The 17910-nt window shown below is 40.4% G+C and overlaps 1 protein-coding gene across 2 annotated transcripts in view; it reads left to right on the top strand.

Annotated features, from left to right (window-relative positions):
• The window catches only part of ARK2N (arkadia (RNF111) N-terminal like PKA signaling regulator 2N), a 66621-nt gene extending 51942 nt beyond the window's left edge, over positions 1-14679 (top strand). For both annotated transcript variants that reach the window (XM_019739682.2, XM_019739685.2), the window contains 2 exons: positions 3028-3154; positions 10808-14679. In XM_019739682.2, coding sequence (XP_019595241.1) covers positions 3028-3154; positions 10808-10997 — 317 coding nt within the window. In that variant the 3' untranslated portion in view covers positions 10998-14679. The remainder of the gene's footprint in view (positions 1-3027; positions 3155-10807) is intronic.
• Positions 14680-17910: the final 3231 nt, after the last annotated feature.

Raw genomic sequence — 17910 nt, 5'->3', positions numbered from 1 at the left:
TTCTCTGTTGGGCATTGGTAAGCACTTCTTTCTAGAAATGCTCTTTCCCTGGTGTCCTGGCTTCATACCTTTGGGATTCCTTTCTACCTCACTTACCTTGGTGAGCACCCCCTCCTCTGTCCGTCCCTTAATTACTGGCACTTGTCACTGTCCTGTTTTAGGCCCTCTTCACTCCACTGGGTGACCTGCACCTTCCCACCTATTGCTGAGGACTTACTGCATCTCTGTTTCCTCTCTAGACCTCTGACCTGAGATTTAGGACAGTACCTCCAGCTGCCTGTTGGACATCTCAGAGGCATGTCGTTGTCATGGTCTAAGCAACCACCCTCAGCCATTCATTGGTACACTGAATGCCACTGTAACTACCCAGCTTCCTAAATCAGAAACCTAGACGTCACTGTTTACTACTTGTGTTCTTTCCTTTCCTTTGTCTGATTTCCACCATTAGTAACCCTCTGTACATTACACACACACACAGCAGTCCCCATTTTGTTTTCCCTAGTTCAGCCGTAATCATTTCTCACCCACGAAACTACAGCAAACTGTTTTCCTTGCCTGCAGTATTCCTTGCCCCACTGTTAGTTCCATTTCCAAAAGGAAATTTTTCAAAATGGAAACCCAGATCATGGCCCTTCTCTGCTTAAATCCTTCGGTGGCTTTCGACTTCTCGAGGTCAAGTCCGGACTCCTTATGATGATCTGACCTCTGCTGACTTTGCCAGCCTCATTTCTCATTTCTCTTTTTACTACCATTACTCCAAATCTCACTGAACTTGTACACCCTAAAGGGCGTACTCCCATGCTCCTTACGCTGTTTTCCCTCCCTTGTGCCTGCTCTTCTCTGAGAGCTCAGCTGCTTTGATTATCCTGAAGTCTGGGAAAACGGTTCCGATGTGCTTCCGCCCCGTCAGAGCAGTTTTCAAGCCATAGTGCAATGGACTGCTTTTTATCATCCCTGAATATGTTATAAGCTCGTCGAGGGTAGAGACACCTGCCTTGTTCCCCGTAGTGTTCCTAGCACTTAACACAGTGCATATCATAAACAAGTATTTATTGTAGGAACAAATAGGTGAAGTAAACTGTTGGACCCACACAAACCAAGGCTGCTCGAAATACCGAATAGAGACAAAGAGCAGGTTTGAAAAAAGAGAGATCGTCAGTTTGTATTCCTCCCTGGAGTGGCAGCAGCAACACTGCATGACCACAGTGATAACTGCACCACCGAAGTAGAAATTGGGTAAAAGACGTGGCCACAAGCAAGGTATTGGGCTCAGAGCAAGAATCGAGGTTTACCAAATCTAGACTTAACCAAACTCCATGTAAACAGCCCCAGATTTAACAAAACTGGGTTTTGTCTGGTGCATGCCACCTTGTATGCTGGTAGGGTTCAAAGGTGAATGCTCACTGCCAATGCCACATAGAACCCCATCGAGATTATTCTTTGATACAGAGGTTAACAAGCTCATGCAGACTGTAAGACAATCACCAGTTGTATCTAGAAACCATTTTAAGCTTTTTAGTGTTCTGTTTTCTCGTAATTAAAGAAAAAAAGTGAAAATTATATTAAAGAATTGTAAAGAGAGATACATAGTCATACGTATTCAAACTTGATTCCTTTTCACAGCTTTTACCTAGCACCTACGTATTTTTATAGTGTTATGTGTGATACTTATATGTGCATACATTTCCCCAACTTTCTACATAGCACTGTAGTGACTGTCTTTGGACATCGTAACATTTTGCTTATTTAAAGTTCTTTCTCCTTAGACTGAATTGTCAGGGGTGGGATTACAGGGTCAGAGGGTGTAAAAGTTGGAAGGCTTTTGCTTTGGGACTACCTATAACTTTCAAAAGGGTTCCACTAAAAGTTGGCAGGAGAATGAAAGTGCAAGGTTTCTCAATGACCTTGAAGCATTGGAATGAGTGAGGTGAAGGAAGGGAGAGTTCTATGTGTAAAATCTTATTGGTGTTGGTTTAGTTTATGTGGTGTCACAAAAGATTTTTTTTTACTATGAAAAAATTTGTATCAGATGACAATATATTTAAATTAAAATACTCTTTAAATAGTAAATGAAAATTTGCACCTGTTATAACTCTGTTTATACCATGTAAACTCCTAGATATTCTAAAATTCATCCTTTTCAGTCAGAGCATTCATTAGCTTCTCTTGAGATAGAATTCTGTGGAAGCTCATGATTTCTGTGACGTTGAAGAACGTGTTTTATTCTCCCATGTAATAGACGCTTTGTGAAGACCATTGTGAAAAAGTCCTTACATGCCTCTGTGCCACAGCTGTTTTACTCTCCAGAGTTATGTGGTTTGTGTCTGTCTAATGAGAACTGTCAGCAACATACAGGTTATGTTTTAGTTCCTCAGAGCAAAAATTGAGATCTTCTCTTTCACATGTGATTTTGGGTCAGATTTTATCAAATTTAAATTCACATAGAGAAAATTGTTAAATCTTTCATAACGCATCCTGGTATAAATATGATATTAATGACTATTTCTACTATTTATTTCATGTATGCCTTGAGCTTTTTTGGTAGAATTTTGTTCTATTAAAATGATAAGCAGTAGAGAACTCCATTGCTCTCTCAGTGGTGAAAAAACTGTTACGTGGGTAACTTAAAGATTGTAATTGAATGCAAAAAGAATTATGGAATAAAATATAGAGTATTATCACAGTTTTTATACACCTATATTTAGATGCACATACTTACCAAAGTACTCCAGGTTTTTTCTCCTAAGGGATAGGAACAGAGAGTGAGACTTGGAGCTCTTACTTTGATGTACTTCCACATTGTTTGAACATTGTTTTAGCCATGAGCATGTATTCTGTTTATTTTTTTTTAACTTTTTGTTTTTTAATAGAGCACTGTCCTGGCTTATTTGCCATGGGTAACAGTTTCACTGTGGCAGGCTCTCATAAGCCCATTCTGTTTCTGTGATTAAACCTGGATGAGATCTGTCAGTGAGTTGTTTCTGCTGCTTGTAAGACAAAATGTGTTTTTCCCCCCTTCTCTCTCAGGTCATTTGGATCCAGGATTCCTAGCAAGTGAGAAGACATCTGCTGGCAATGCACCCCTCAATGAAGAAATTAATATTGCCTCTTCAGATAGTGAAGTGGAGATTGTGGGAGTTCAGGAACATGCAAGGTAGGATATTAATTGGAATATTCTGATATTTTAAATTGTGAATTTTATTTTATCCAGAAAATACATGAGGAGAAAATGGTAGGCCTCATGGTATGGCTGGCATGAATGGCGGGAGCTATCTCTCAGCTTCCTTTGGCTTAAGAAACACTTGATTAAACATGATATTAGCTACAAGATGTGCTGCATAAATTGTCTCATATCAAGAACATTTCGACCATATGTGTATGTGAACAAGAACTGATGTTTTTCTTGTCTAGATTGCTTGACAGATTTTTCTCTCAGGGCATAAGTATCATATGTTTTCCCTTTTATTCATATTTTCTTGCCTTTCACTTTATCGTGAAATATATTGGGAGCAAACAATTAGGAAATATGCACCTGACATCATAACCTCTTTTGCTTGTTTCCTAGACCATCTCTCCTTATCGTTCATTAAAACTTGTAAGTTACTATAGTCTGTTGCTAACAAAGTATATTTCTATGATGTGCATGTGACTCAGGGATTCTTGTTTCTCCGGGAAAAAGAGAAAAAGCCAAAAGACATCCAATTAGTTTGTAGTATTATGAAATTATTTTATGAGGTTTGGCATTTTTAAGGTAGAGGTCAGCAATCTATAGCCCATTGGCCAAATCTGGCTTGCTGCTGATTTTGTATGGACCTCGAGCTAAGAATGGTTTTTACATTTTTAATTGGTTGAGGGGAAAATCAAAAGAAGAATGATGTTTTATGACATACGAAAATTACATGAAATTCAAATAAAATGTATTCACCCATAACTTCAGTTTTATTGGAACAGAGCCATGCTTGTTCATGTACATAGTCTGTGGCTGGTTTTGCGCTCCAGTGGCAGAGTTGAGAAGTTTCAACACCTTCTAGCCCTCAAAAGCCCAAGATATGTATTGTCTAGTCCTTTGCAGAAAAAATTTACTGACTCTTGCTTTAAGATACGTTCCTAAGAATTGGATGCAGCCCTCTCAGAAGTATTCCTGAGGAACATTTAACACACTCACTTATAGATAGAAAACAAAAATTTAGACTTTGGAAAATCCGTATTCTGTATAGCAGGCAACTTTTCTCCTGTGTCACAAGTCTTAAGTTGTGGTTTCCTGATTTCCCCACTATCTGCATTACCTTGCTCTTAAATCCGATTTTACTCTTTGATTAGTAAGGTAATAAAACATTCACCAGCATTTCTTCTGTTGCTATAAAAGGTAAGACTGTAGGAGTGCAGAGTAGGGGCAAAATACACATGCACTTCAATTGAGGGGCCTTTTCCTAATGAAAACTGATCATGCTGAGAGCACTTCTCCGTTAAACAGCTGGGGCTTGAAGGACGTAGAGTTAAGTCATAGCTCAGCCTCCAGCGGGGCCAGTGCTGTCAGAACTACAATTGTCCTGGCGGTTCGTTCTCTATTTATGCCGTAAACAGGCCTGCGTAACTGCTTCCTTTTCCTCTTTTGTTAATAGTTACTTCCCCTATTCTTGTGGGAAGGAATTTTCATTCTTTAATCTTTTCTTTATTTCATTCTTTTTTCTTCCTTGATCAAAAACTTTTTCCTATTAAGTTCTCTCCCATTTTTCCATCTATTCCCTTCAAGCTGACTTACCTATTAGATGAGGAAGATAGAACTCCTGTTTCTTCCTTTACGTCAGCAAATGCCTGCCCTTAGTTCATTTCACTGTTATTCCTTATAATACAGAAGACATAATTATCCTTTTAAGCCCCATGTCAGGATCTTTCTAGAATAGAATAATAGTACTTTTTATTTTAGGCTCCCTACTATAAAACTCACCCTGCCTATTGACAGATTAACGTGGGTAAATTATCTTCAGTTGTGTCAGGAGCAGATTATCCATTCACCAACCTCCTCCTGAGTTACATTTCACATTTCAATTCACTGTTTCTCATGTGTTCCTACTTAAGTAGGCAAGAGTAGGTAATCACGTGTATTGTTTATGTACTCTCTGACTCTGCTGAGCCGTATCACTTGGTCCAGTTCTTCGTTCTTCACTGTTTCCTTATGCCTAGAAATGTTACAGAGTTTTCAGCTTCTTTGTTCAACTTTTCTTCCATCATTAAATCTTTTGCTTCTTTTTGTACAAATATTATTGGTATCTGGAGTTAAAATTATCATTATAGTTCTATTAAAACTTGGAATTTTAAATTCTGAGTCCCTCCTCACCTCCAACGCACACACGGACACAAATTATATCTCCCGTACACCCTTCTTTGAACTTGTTAGGTTGAACGTACCCAGATTGTCGTTTTACTCTATAGACAGGTTCCACGCTTGTACTAAGTCACGTGACTTGGCTACATTTTAAATGACATGCTGTAACATTACTTTCAAGGACTTTTTCTTACAGGCTCTGAAGCATAAAGATGTGTTTTATTCTGATCCTTTGGTTTGAATCTTGGGGAAATCCTGTCTTGGAGGTGACAGATCCATTCTGAAATCTCAGTGATGGTTAATATTATCCATACAATGAAATGTAGAGATGACAGATACTGTTGGAGTACTTTGAATTGACTCTTGTATCAGTTTGAGGGGATTTTTTATTTTGATCTTTGGGTCTAGGACTGAGTAGAGTCTCACTGGCTCTTCTCTGCCTTTCTGAAAAAATTTCCAGCAGTTTCTTTAGAAGCCTTATAATCTTTCAAACATTGAGATGAAAATGCTGAGAAGCAGGTGGGGGATAGGTTTTCTTAATGGTTGCTTCAGAATTGCCCCTTTGGCTGCCTGTATCTCATCTGGAATTTATTTCTTTTACAGGTCTAGGGTTGCAGTTATGAAGTATTGATGGGCTTCTGGCAGGGTTATCGCTTGGAAAAAGGTTTTAGGTTTTGATCCACATCTTTTTGTTCTAATTTGACTTGCATGCATAGATGTTTTGTTTGGATTTAGCTTTCCTGTTCTTATTTTTTCTTTTAATATTTACCTTGTTGTGGGCTTTCTGGGAGTTTTTAAAAACTCAGACTTGGTCCTTGAGTTCTCTTTGGCATTGTGGTTGCTCTGACTTGCGTTGGGTGCCATTTTTCCATATTTGGAAGCATTTTGGTTGACCTTTGCACTCAATAATTCTAGTTGTGATGTGTCCTTTTTTTGATAAAAGTTTTATTTTTCTTGCATGTTAATATCTTTCCCTGCTCTTTTACTTTAGATTTTGATGTGTTTCTTGTAGCCATGGACTGGAAAGCATGCTTTCTGAACTAATGGTTGATTGCATCTTTAATGGCTGCTTTGTATTGCCGTGATGAACTCCTGACCTAAATGTTGTCATTTCTAGATATGAATTATTAGACAGTCCAGTTTCACAAGATGTCCTTTGCCAGTGAGATGGAGACTTTTCTAACTTCTCCAGTTCTTCCATGTCACTTAATTTTGCCAGAATTTTTCATTTGTGACCTCCATGCCAATATTTTTCTTCGTCTTTGGTCATTTTTCCTTCTCTTCTACCAGCCTCGTTGGTAATTGCCCTGGGAAGATAAATCCATGTAGTGCAGATCTTTCTGTCACAGAACTGTCGGAGCAGCTCCTTCCGTACCTATTCTCTGAAGCTTCTTTGATAACCAGACCCTTCATTTCACTGGACTCTTTGGTCCTGTGCTCACTGGTGTTAATGTTGGTTCATCCCTCAGGAAAAGAATTGATGCGGGAAGGCTTTTGCATTTAAGACTTGTTGCTTCCTAGAACCAATTGCTAACGCTAATCCTGAAAAAGCAGGGGAGGCAAACAAGTATTTCCCTAAAGACGCAAGGATTCATTTCATCCTGTTAGGAAAAATAAGTAGGAGTGTTATCTAAGAGGTCACCTTCAGGCTCTGTAAATGAGAGCAAAAATAATTAATTTTTAATGTTGTTTTCTTAGAATAGTAAGTTAACTGTATCAAAAGCTGACCAGCAGAGCCTGCCCTCTTTCTGCTCTGTGTTTTTTTTTTTTCCCCTTGTTTTCCACTGTGAAGTCTCACCTTTATTGGTTTCAGTGTATGGAGAGCAGAACATTATTATATCAAAAGTTATTGTTTTTAAAGTGTTGTGGTTTTTTGGTTTGTTTGTTTGTTTAAGGAAAGTAAGGCCTAAGCATTTTCTTGGTTATAAGACTCAAAATTTGACTCTAGGTTGTGTTTCATACCTATCGTTCTCCTTCATACGCAAATGTGAGAACAAAGCCTGTATCTTCTAGAATTGGATTGGACCAATTGAAAAGTAGCTGCGTATGCTCCCATCCCATATCTTTCATAATGCAGAAAAACAATGTGTGAAAATCTGTGCGTTATGTTAGTTGCCTTACAAAATTTTGAGCCTCTCACATTTTTCTTTATAAGGCATCTCCATAGGGGTTATAACTGTTGTGGTTCCATTTCCTCCTGCATTTCTTTCTTCTCTGGCATAAGTTATTCTGTAATGTACACCGTCTTATAAAATAACTGAAATGTTTCTCTAGCACCCTTTTGTTTACTAGCCTGACCTTTTTTCCCCTGTACTTAAAAAAAAAAAAATGTGTTAAAAGCCTCTTTCTGTTCTCATCCACCTCCTAGCCATCATGCAAGATGGTTCACATCGAGTCATAAAAAAAATTGTGAATGTTTTCTTGGCTTATAATATACACAGAAATGTCATAAATGTACACTTTAAATTTTGCAAACTGTTCATAGTCAAGTAACCACTCAGATAAAAAAATACAACAGAAGTCCCCCTGAACCGCCTCTGGTCACACCCTTCCCCCACCATGGCCCCTGTAACTTACTCTTCTGACTTCTAACAGGGAAGTTTTGCCTGCACTGTTCAAAATCTTAAAGTCACTGATGACCTTAAAGGTCATCTTAGAATCTCCCTTGACAGTCCTGACAGGTGGCCCAGCAATTGCTTGAACGTTTAAAAGGCAGTTCCCTCCATTTTGTAATGGCTGTAGCTGTGTAGTAAGCATCATCCAAAACCTGCCTTTCGGAAACTGATAAATGGTTCGTATTCTGCTCTTGAGAGCGCTGTACAAGGTGGAGTAGCCTTCCCATGGTGATTCTCCCTCCTTTGGGAACTGCCCTTCCAGTGCAGTTAATAGGGGCCTGGAAAGTTTTTGACCAAAGATAGAGCCATCACATTTTCCAGAGAATCTTAACAATTTGAACCAGGTGAAACAGACGGAGAGAGTTGGGGCTTGAGTCAAATGAATGAGGTTGAGTTGTTCCATCATCCTTATGTTCTTTGAGATGCTCCAGTGTCTTTCTAATAAATTCCCCTTGTGCTTAAAGTAGCCCAAGTTGGCTTCTGGTAACTAGAACCATTTGTAACGTAACTACAGAAGTGATCTGATGCAGACAGTTGGAAGAAGTGCCTCACTTCCTTCTTCTTCTTCTGTCTCTTCAACCATTCCTCTGTAGTCACCACTGCCTCTGAACATCTCACTCTCATTCTGGACATTTTCTAGAATCTGTTTTGCCGATTTTTTTGAGTGACCCACGGGGGAGAGGCAGTGCTCTTTACAATCAAACACAGTGTAATCTTCAGGTGTAGTCTGAGGACAGCATAGTTATGTAGTGGAAAATGAACTCCCCAGCAGAGACCAGATTTTGTCCTGGTTCTGTGCTTAACTTGCTTAAGACCCTGGCCAGTTGTCTTTTGACCTTGGTTTTCTCATTTTATTTGAGCAGATTGGCTCAGATCCCTCTTAAAGCAACTATCTGAAGATTCACCTTGTATTGTATGATTACTTAGGAAGCAGTACAGGTTAATAATTGGGACTAAATACCTATTACTTCAGAGCTGTTTCTAGGAATTCTGCCAAAGATGACGTTGAGTCTGTAACCATTCGTTCCGAGGAATTCCTCCTAAATTTTGTAGCCAGCTATACTTCGAGTAGTACTATACAGATAAGGCTTTGAACTGTTGAAGAACTTTATGTATTTTTAAATTGTTAGTCTGGACCTGTCTTTGTGCTCTGCTGACTCTCGCTGTGTGTGCCTAACCTAATTTAATACACAAATTTGTAAAGTGACAGACAACATGACATGGAGCGCGTTGGACCGGAAGCTGGAGTTCCTGGGCCTGCCATTTTCAAGCAGTGTGACCCTAGGCAAATCATGTAACCTCTTTGAATCCTCAGGTTCGCTGTCTGTAGAATAGCTAATAACTTCCACATCTACCCCATAGGTCTGTTGGGAGTGTTAGAGGAGGTAAAACTGCTTAGTAAGCTTAGTATTAACTGCCATCCATCATCAAAACCATTTCTATAAATGTTGAATGGACTCCTTGGCTGGCAGTCTTCTGTGACTGCAGGATTACTTAATCTGAGTGTACTTAATGGGTTGGACAGATTGGATTCGATTTTAGAGTTTATGTCCCGTGATTTCATGCATTTTACTAGCTAATCTTTGAAAATGTGGTAGCCCCTGGGTTAGTAGCTATTGACCCAGGTCTGAACTGGGGACAGGCCTTGGCACTGTAACAAGTCTATATTCTGCCCCTGCTCTGGCCCTGTGGGATCTGTTTCCCAGCACCTGTCTAGGTAAGGGAGTCCTTTTAGCTTTTGTAGGAGCAGGGCCTCTTTCAAGGAGCTTAAGGTCCTTGGAGCAGTTCTTCAACTGAACCTTACCCTTTGTACTCTAATGATCTTTTGAACTTGGTGGTGCAGCTCGCCTTGAATCAAGGCCGGAATTTTCAAGTGACCCAGCATCACTCGTTCTATACAGTTGTCAGAACAGCTGCTCAAGATCCATTGTGCTAGTTTGTGTGACTAGAACCATGCCACTTGTCACTTCTCACACATGCTGCCTAGGGACTGGTCAGCATTTTCAATATGAGGACATACGTAGCAGTGATGGCGTGAGCTGCCTGCCTGCCGCTTGTTTAAATCAAAACTTAGTGGTTCAGCCTGGAGGCCCACAGCCCTGTCATTTGACTGGAACGTGAAATTCAGTATGTCAGCGTTTCTGAAACAATTCTCTTCCAGCAAACTCTTGGTGAGATTGTCAGCAAGGCAGTTCTGTCCCTCTGCTGGAGTACTTTTAGGGACTCGAAACTGAGTAGTCGTTTCTTTTAGAGAATCTCCTCAGCTGAGCGTTGTTCCTTTCACTGAGCTAAAGCAGGAGTGCTTCTGGTGATCCAGCCCAAGGTTTCTGTTGTAACCTTCAGGATGAGGGGAATTGATCCTTATGGATTTTGGAAATCTAATCTGTAAAGGGGTGTTACTATTACTGTCTTTGAAGGTATTATTACCAAATACGGCACAGAGCTCATTTTAAGAACAATTTTCATCTATATTTCTTACTGTTTTCATTTGTTCAGACTAAGATTGGCCATCTTAATTTTGCTCTGGGTTTTTATATGGTGCCCTGCCCTGAAGATAAGAGGTTTGAATGAGTTCAGAGAAACGTCATCTTATCTATTGTCAGTAACAGACCTAGACATAACTCGGTTTCTGAGACAAGATTCTTGGTTGGTCTTTCTTAGGCTAAACTGAGAGGAGGGGGAGACAAGACAGACAGACAGACACGGAGGGAAGAAGGGAGGAAGAAGGATATTGGTTGTGGGTTTCATGAACTTGCATAATAGGTTGAACTTAGAAAAAGTATTGATCAGTACTAGTGAAGTTGTATTGCCTTCTATCTTTCCTATGGTACCATCAGCCGTGTTTTTCTCTTCATCTCACTTGCAGGTGTGTCCATCCTCGAGGAGGTGTGATTCAGAGCGTTTCTTCGTGGAAGCATGGCGCAGGCACGCAGTATGTTAGCAGCCGGCAAGCACAGTCATGGACAGCTGTTACTCCCCAGCAGACGTGGGCTTCCCCCGCCGAAGTTGTTGACCTCACCTTGGATGAGGACAGCAGACGTAAATACCTACTGTAATGCAATGTCACTGTGTTTCCTCTGCACTGCTCCCTTCCACTTCTTCCTCCCCCTTTTTGTGACATGGAAGTTCATTGTCATAGCTTCAGCGTCAGAAGCTGTTTGTGGCATTTGTATAATCAAAACTCATGGAAAATTGCCCCCTCCTTTTTTTTTTTTAATTAAAAGAGGTCACTTAGGAAAATAACTTATCACAGAGAAAAGAATTTCTTCCCTCAGTAGGAATATGAAAATGATGAATTGAGTTAGACAAATTCATTTTACTTGGTGACCTTTAATCTTAGGAAACTCTGCCTTTTAGAATACTATTTTAATTACCAGGTGAAATGAATTTCAGTTTTTGAATCTTGTATTTATTTTGCTGTGTAATAAAATTAATATCTAGACTTGACCACTGTCAGCCTACCCATTGGCACTCCCACCTTAGGGCATTTGCACACATATTAGTCAGGTCTTTATTGGCACCTAGTAGGGCATGTACATTTGGAAACCTGTCCTTAAAAACAGAAGATAGAAGTATTACTTTCCTTTTAGCTTAAGACTTCTGCCTTCTTTCCTGACGTTGCTCCTGTCAGACTTCCCACAACACAGATAATTGACAGGCCCTTTTGTGTTTATAAATACTGCTGAGGTGACTTACCTGGTCTCCTTGTTGCAATAATTCAGAACTCTTTGGAAAATGTCTCCTTTTGGGGCCCGAGGCATTTTGGATACATACCCACCATGAGGTTTTCTGGGCGTGGGAAGAGTACGGAGAGATCACTAGGAAAATCTCTGTCCCTCAACTTTTTTTCCTAGTTAATTCAAATAACGGCAGAACATAGAAAGCTGTTACTTGGGTAGAATATAAACAGTTACGTGGCTTCCAAGGCTGTGGGCACTTGAAAATCTGAGAGGAAAGTGCCTTCTTTCATAGCTCGTTTCTCCATAAAGGATGTTCAACTGTTCAACACTTGAGCTGAAGTTGACTTGATGCTACATTTGGGTATTTTCCTCCTCTACCTTGTAAAAGTGGAAAAACCAAAATAATACCATAAGAAACCAGATGCAAAGCACATTAATGGCACTAGGTTTTACTATCTCAAAGGAATGGCAGAGGGTAACAGGAGCTTCAGGGAATTCAGGAAATGCCAGTGTTGGAGTTTGTGGCATTAGTTACTACCTTTTTTCCTATGATGTGTTGTAGTTACTAGTGAATTATTTTACAAGCAATACTTAGAGTTAGAACACTACATACTGTGCACAAGGAGGGGTGAAGTGATACTGGCCTAGAAGACCTCGCCTTTTGTTTCTTCAACAGTTTTTGTTTGCTTTTGGGGGGCTGGAGGGGTGTCTTGTTTCCCTTTTTATCATACAATGTTGCTAAAGCTCTTTGCCTCCCTCTCCAATGCCTTGGTGGCTCTTCCTTATCGTAAGAGCATGAGAACCACCGTTTTCAGTTTTCATACAGCGGACACACATACACCAAGTGCCTGTTGTGCATCAGGCACTGTGCAGGGTGGGGGCTGTGGGGCCGCTGAAACGAATGACACCCCCTGCGTGCGCATGCATCAGTGTCTGCCTGGCTCCACCTGCCTGGCCTTTTCTTCTGTTGTGGAAAGACTCGTGTATCCCTTTACTGTTCTTCCTGCTGCTTTAGTTCTTCCATACATCTCTTCCATGGGAATGGATTCCAGCATGCGTTCTGTGATCTCTGATAGCATCTCATTTGATCTGGCCTCTGTTCACCAACTTTTAATTTTCTGTCAAGCTACTTTGAATAGATCAGGCTTTTAAAAGACCATGAACCTCCAGTTGTAGCACCTCACATCTCAAGTCTTTCACATGGCCACAGTTTAGACAAAAACCAAAGACCCAGAGGCCAGAGCAAAATAGGACCTTCTGCAGATTCACTACTGGTGTATTCTTGGACCTTCACATTTTACTTTAAGATTAATTTATTGAATTTTACTGTTACATGTTGTTTTTGACTTGAATTAAAATGCCAGACAAAGCAGAAATGTACAATTTCTGGTCTGTGTTTTCCAGGAAAATCATTGGGAAAAGAATAGATTATGTGACTTGAAGTTTTTGCAGCTTATTTTGTCCCCAGTATCAGGGCAGAGCCCCATTTTAGAGAACGTTTTTGTATTACCCACTCTTATGTTAACAGTATGTTTGTCCAGTTCCATATAGCAGGTGATTTCCCATGATGTGTTTTCTTTAGCCCCTAATAGTCATCCTCTAAAGAGAATTCTTCTGGTGTACGGTGTGCACTGTGGATTGGACGCAGAACGAAGTTGTAACCAAGCTCCTTTCTGGCTTTTGCTTTTATATCCGGTTGCACTTTGCCCTCCTCTCTCCCTGTTCTAGCACCCCGAATAGCTGACTTAACCCACCAGAACAGAGATTTAGACATTAAGATGCAAAAAGAGGAGGGGGAGGAACGGAAGAGACACTCAGCTTTTCCCCTACTAGGTTGGAACTTGTCCACCTACTAAGTGTAGAGAGACGGATGTTCCAACTCTTTTCATTGCCGGATCCAGTAGAGCGGTGATGTGGCGTCTGGCAAGGTATGAATGAGAAAATTCTCTGTGGTAAGCAACTCCTGTGACATTGGAAATTTCTTTTAAGGGGATCTTTTTAAACCAAAGTTTTGCATTTGGTAGCGTAAATATTTATGCTTCACAGGACCTCATTTATTCAGAGTAATAATATCTATGCTAAATGGGACCCTTGGGTCCCACATTGGTTTATGGCACTCCTCCCCCCAGTTTGAAACCACAGAGCAGGAACCTAGCTATTGTAGCGTTACAACTGCCCTATAACATGTGATTGCTGCTCGCCAGTAGTTGTCTTCATGTTGATGGAAGAGGCCAGACTGAATGGACTCCATTATTCTTTACAATTGAGCATCCCATAAACTCTTGTTTTTATGAGTATCAATTGTGAATATGAACTGTCTGATTTGCTAATTTAGTCAATTGTTCATTGTTACTTTTAGCAGATGAGCACCATAGGTAACTTAAAAATGAATGTTGCCTGTTTTTTGTACTGTGTCACAAGGTTGTTTGAAAAAGCTGGGGACACCATTTTGTCTTTCAGTTTAAACGTTTTTTTTTTTAAAGGCAAAGAGCCCCTAATCCCTGTTTTCCAGTATGTGTATGATGTGACTTCCATGTATATATAAAAATGATTGCGCCCTAACCAAACTTCCTCAGATTGTGCACTGTTTGTTTAAAATAATCACGTATTTTAGTTCAATGCTGTTGTATTTTTTTCATTTTATTTAAAACACTACGTACTTATTCTTTTAACAAATTTTAAAGGGTAGTGATCTTTTAAAAAATCACTGGATAACTAGGAAATTTTTTTTGTGTTTTTTTTTCTGTGTGTGTGTTTTTTTTTAAAGAGTACAAAGGTCATTGAGCCTTTTGCTCCTCTTACCGTGAAAATGAAATGTTAGCCATTGTATGGCTAGGAACCAATGCACTTGGTGGTTAACAGATCTGCTGTTGCTGGAGTGTGAGCGTGAACTTGATGCAGTGACGACAAATCATTGCTTAGAGTTAATGTTTTAAAATGTGCAACTCTAGTTTTTAAAACAAAATTTGGTTCTTTACATTCATTATTTAGTTTTTGTTTCCATTTAGTATTTAATGGTCTTTGGAGAAAAAAATAATAAAACAGAGTGTTATATATATATTTTTTGGTGCAAGATAAGATTTTCTGTTTTTTGAAATAAGTCTGTAGCATAAAGGTTAAACTATTTTAAGATAAAAATAAAATAGAGTGTATTTAAACAATGATAATTTCTGAGGATTTTTTTTCTATCTGCTTCAGTTAATTAGAGGTGCCTGGAGCAGCTTCCAAGTTAGCTTTTGGATGTGGATTGATTATATTTTGTTAACAGAGCTTATTGTTATAAGATGCCTGATTTTCTCAAGCAATAGCTGTGTCCTACTCCCAAAATGTTTTGCAAATGGCTTTTGGTATGTTAGATCTAGATAAAAATAGCTTTGCAGTAGCTTTCCTGTAGCCCCATCCCCTTTCCGGCTAGGACCAGTGAGTTTTCAAAGAGGGCTGACGTCTCCCTAGTGCTTAGGCCCCTTGTTCCCAGGAACAAAACTCAGCTGACAGTTACTTCCCAGAGGTCAGTGCAGCAGGTAAGATGAAGTGACTGCATACATTTTGCATGTGGTTGAACACTGAAGCACGTGTTTCAAAAATAGCCTGAATAACTTTCCCCTCACTTCGTTCCAGTTTCAGATTTTTCATTTGGTTATCAAAATGATAGGAAATACCATATTAACATCTCGTGACTTCTGTAATTTATCTTCACGTAAAGGACAAGGAGGAACCAGGGAGAGTGCGGCCTATATTCATTAAAACATCCAGTCCTGGATCTGTTAACGTTCCTCAAGAATGTTCAGTTCTACTCACACTGGAAGGAGATCTGTTAACAACTAGGAAGTGTACTGTTAACAATTAGGAAATGTTTTCAGCTTTTTGAAATGCTTCTTCTACACACTATTCTTATATCTGAGACCTAGATGTATTAGTGCAATGTGACACCTCTTTTCTTGGGGTTGAAAAAAATTTTGTTTACCTACTAAGTCCTTGCTTTTCAAGCCTTTTGCCCTTGGATGCTGCTTTTAAAGAATAGACAAAGCATGAATAAGTAAAATAATCTGTGGGTAGTACTTAATCTCATTCTGGCTCCCTCCTTCTCTTCTTTGCTAGCTTTTGGCCTTGCTTTCCCTTATTTGAATGTCTTTTTCACAGTAGATGACAGCTATTTGTAACTTTAGTCCCAACAGAAAAATTATAGATAAATCTTTATGAAATATATAAATACCTCTTCAGCTCTAATTTTGCAACCAATGTGAATTTCTCTGAGGTTTTGTTTTAATCACGTCACTGATCTGTGAAGGAGTGATGCTCCTAGGCCATTGGTAGGTATGAGTTTCTCTGTTTGCCTGACTCCATGTTTGAGAGCACTGACTCACAGAATCAGAGAAGGTCCTGGGCTACCGTGGAGCGTTGGCTGGGAGAACCTGCCTGGAGCAAAGAAGGCAGTGAGCTCAGGAGAAGACGCAGGTGATGACCGTGAGCCTCGTGGAGATGCAGAAAGAGCACCCATTGCTCCAGCAGAGGTTATGGGGCTGTGGGCTCAGTTCAGCTGCCCTTATGCTGCTCTGCAGGCGGCAGACCTTCTAGCTGGAGATGGCTTTAGGCATCAGGGATCCCTTTGTGTGATGAGGAATCGCTGTTTTTCTGTCTGCCGAGCCTTGGGGTCCATTGGTGGGGTGGATGTGAGTGAAGGATGAGAGTGCCGGCTGCAGTGAAGTCCACCCTCTGACAGGAGGTGTGGTGGCAGCAGCTGGTGTGATCTCTCAGATCCTGGCCTGCTCGTTGGCAACGCCCCTTGCTAGTAAATTATATCGAACTAGCTTCTTCTTTGGTGAAGGAAGATATTTGGTACCAACATTTTTCTTTGTACTTCGATAACTGACACCTCAGAGGAATCATTTTAGTTTCTGTCCCATGATTGCTTCATCCTCAGAGTTGGAAGGTAAAGTGTTGTGGCCTGTTGAGACCTCACTCTTGTGGTTGAGTCTAAAGCAAGCAAGTCTGACTTTAGGATGGATCTCGGCACCTGCAGCATGAGGGGGATCACACCAGAGGGTGGGGTGACTAATATATGAAAAGCCTGAACCAGAGGACAGGAGACTCCAGAAAGGTCACCTGACCACTGAGGGATTTGCTTTCTGTACCTGTAAGCTGAAGAATTTCTTAGATTTCTTTTCTGAGACCAAAAGGTAGGACCGTGTGACTTTAGGAGGTAATTCGTTGTTTCACAAATTCATCGGGCTGTGTAGGCAGGAATTCAGGAGAGCTGCTTACTCCAAAACGCTGTTCAAAGAACTACCATTCTCTCACTTCAGCTTTTGGAAGGCATTGGGTGATAACGCCCACAGAGCCTTGAGTTTCTACAAACTCTTTATTTTCAAAGACTTGAAAGAATATTTATTTCAGAATTTCCACATGGGGCAGGGTAAGCAGTGGTACAGATTGGTGTCCTGACTGTGCAGATTGGAAGACTGAGAACAGAAGAACAACAGCTTATCCAGATTTACATAGCTAGACTTCGCAAGGGAAGATTGTGTTCTATGGTTCAAATGAGGGCTTTATGCTCGAAGAAAAACAACACCTCTTTTCTCTACCTGGGTTTTTTGTTGTTCTTTTTGCTGCTGATTCTACTTTGCACTGGCCTGCCTGAGAAGAATTGAAGTCTTCCTGAGAAGGTAATGTTTGAAGGGTTGGTTTCCCGTTTCTCTTCAGCAAGTGGTCACACCTGAGTATGCGTCCCAACTCAGGCTCTGGGATAATCTTGGAAACTTTTTCTGTACTTTTTCTCGTGGATTCCCTCTCTCATAGTTTATGGAGCAGGAAAATACAGATGGCCAATAAACACAGGAAAGATGCTTGGGCCCACTACTAACTGTGGAAATGCGTACTTACATGACAGATGCTGTTTCTTCCAGGCAGAATCTGATAGGAGTACATTTCAATCCAACAAGGAGGCAGGCCAAGGACAACTTCCGTGTCTTGTGTGAGCGTAGTTTGCTACACCTATTTTGGAAAAGGGTGGGATTGTCTAGTAAAGCTGAATATGTTTATACCTCAAGCCACGAACTGAAGGTTTCTGCGTGTGCCCCCCCATTCATATTTTGAAGCTCTACTCCCCAGTGTAATGTTATTTGGAGGTGGGATCCTTGGGAGGCAAAGTTTCAATGAAGTCATAAGGGTGGGGCCCCCGTGATGAGATTAGTGTTCTTACAAGAAGAGAAGTTGAGGTAGGCCTTGTGTGAGCAGGCAGCTGCCTGTAAGACAGGAAGAGGGCTCTCCCTGAATCCAGCCATGTTGGCAC

Source organism: Rhinolophus sinicus, linkage group LG09 (genome assembly GCF_036562045.2).
Source record: "Rhinolophus sinicus isolate RSC01 linkage group LG09, ASM3656204v1, whole genome shotgun sequence".
NCBI classification, from domain to species: domain Eukaryota; kingdom Metazoa; phylum Chordata; class Mammalia; order Chiroptera; family Rhinolophidae; genus Rhinolophus; species Rhinolophus sinicus.
This window is presented reverse-complemented; position numbering and strand designations above follow the sequence as displayed.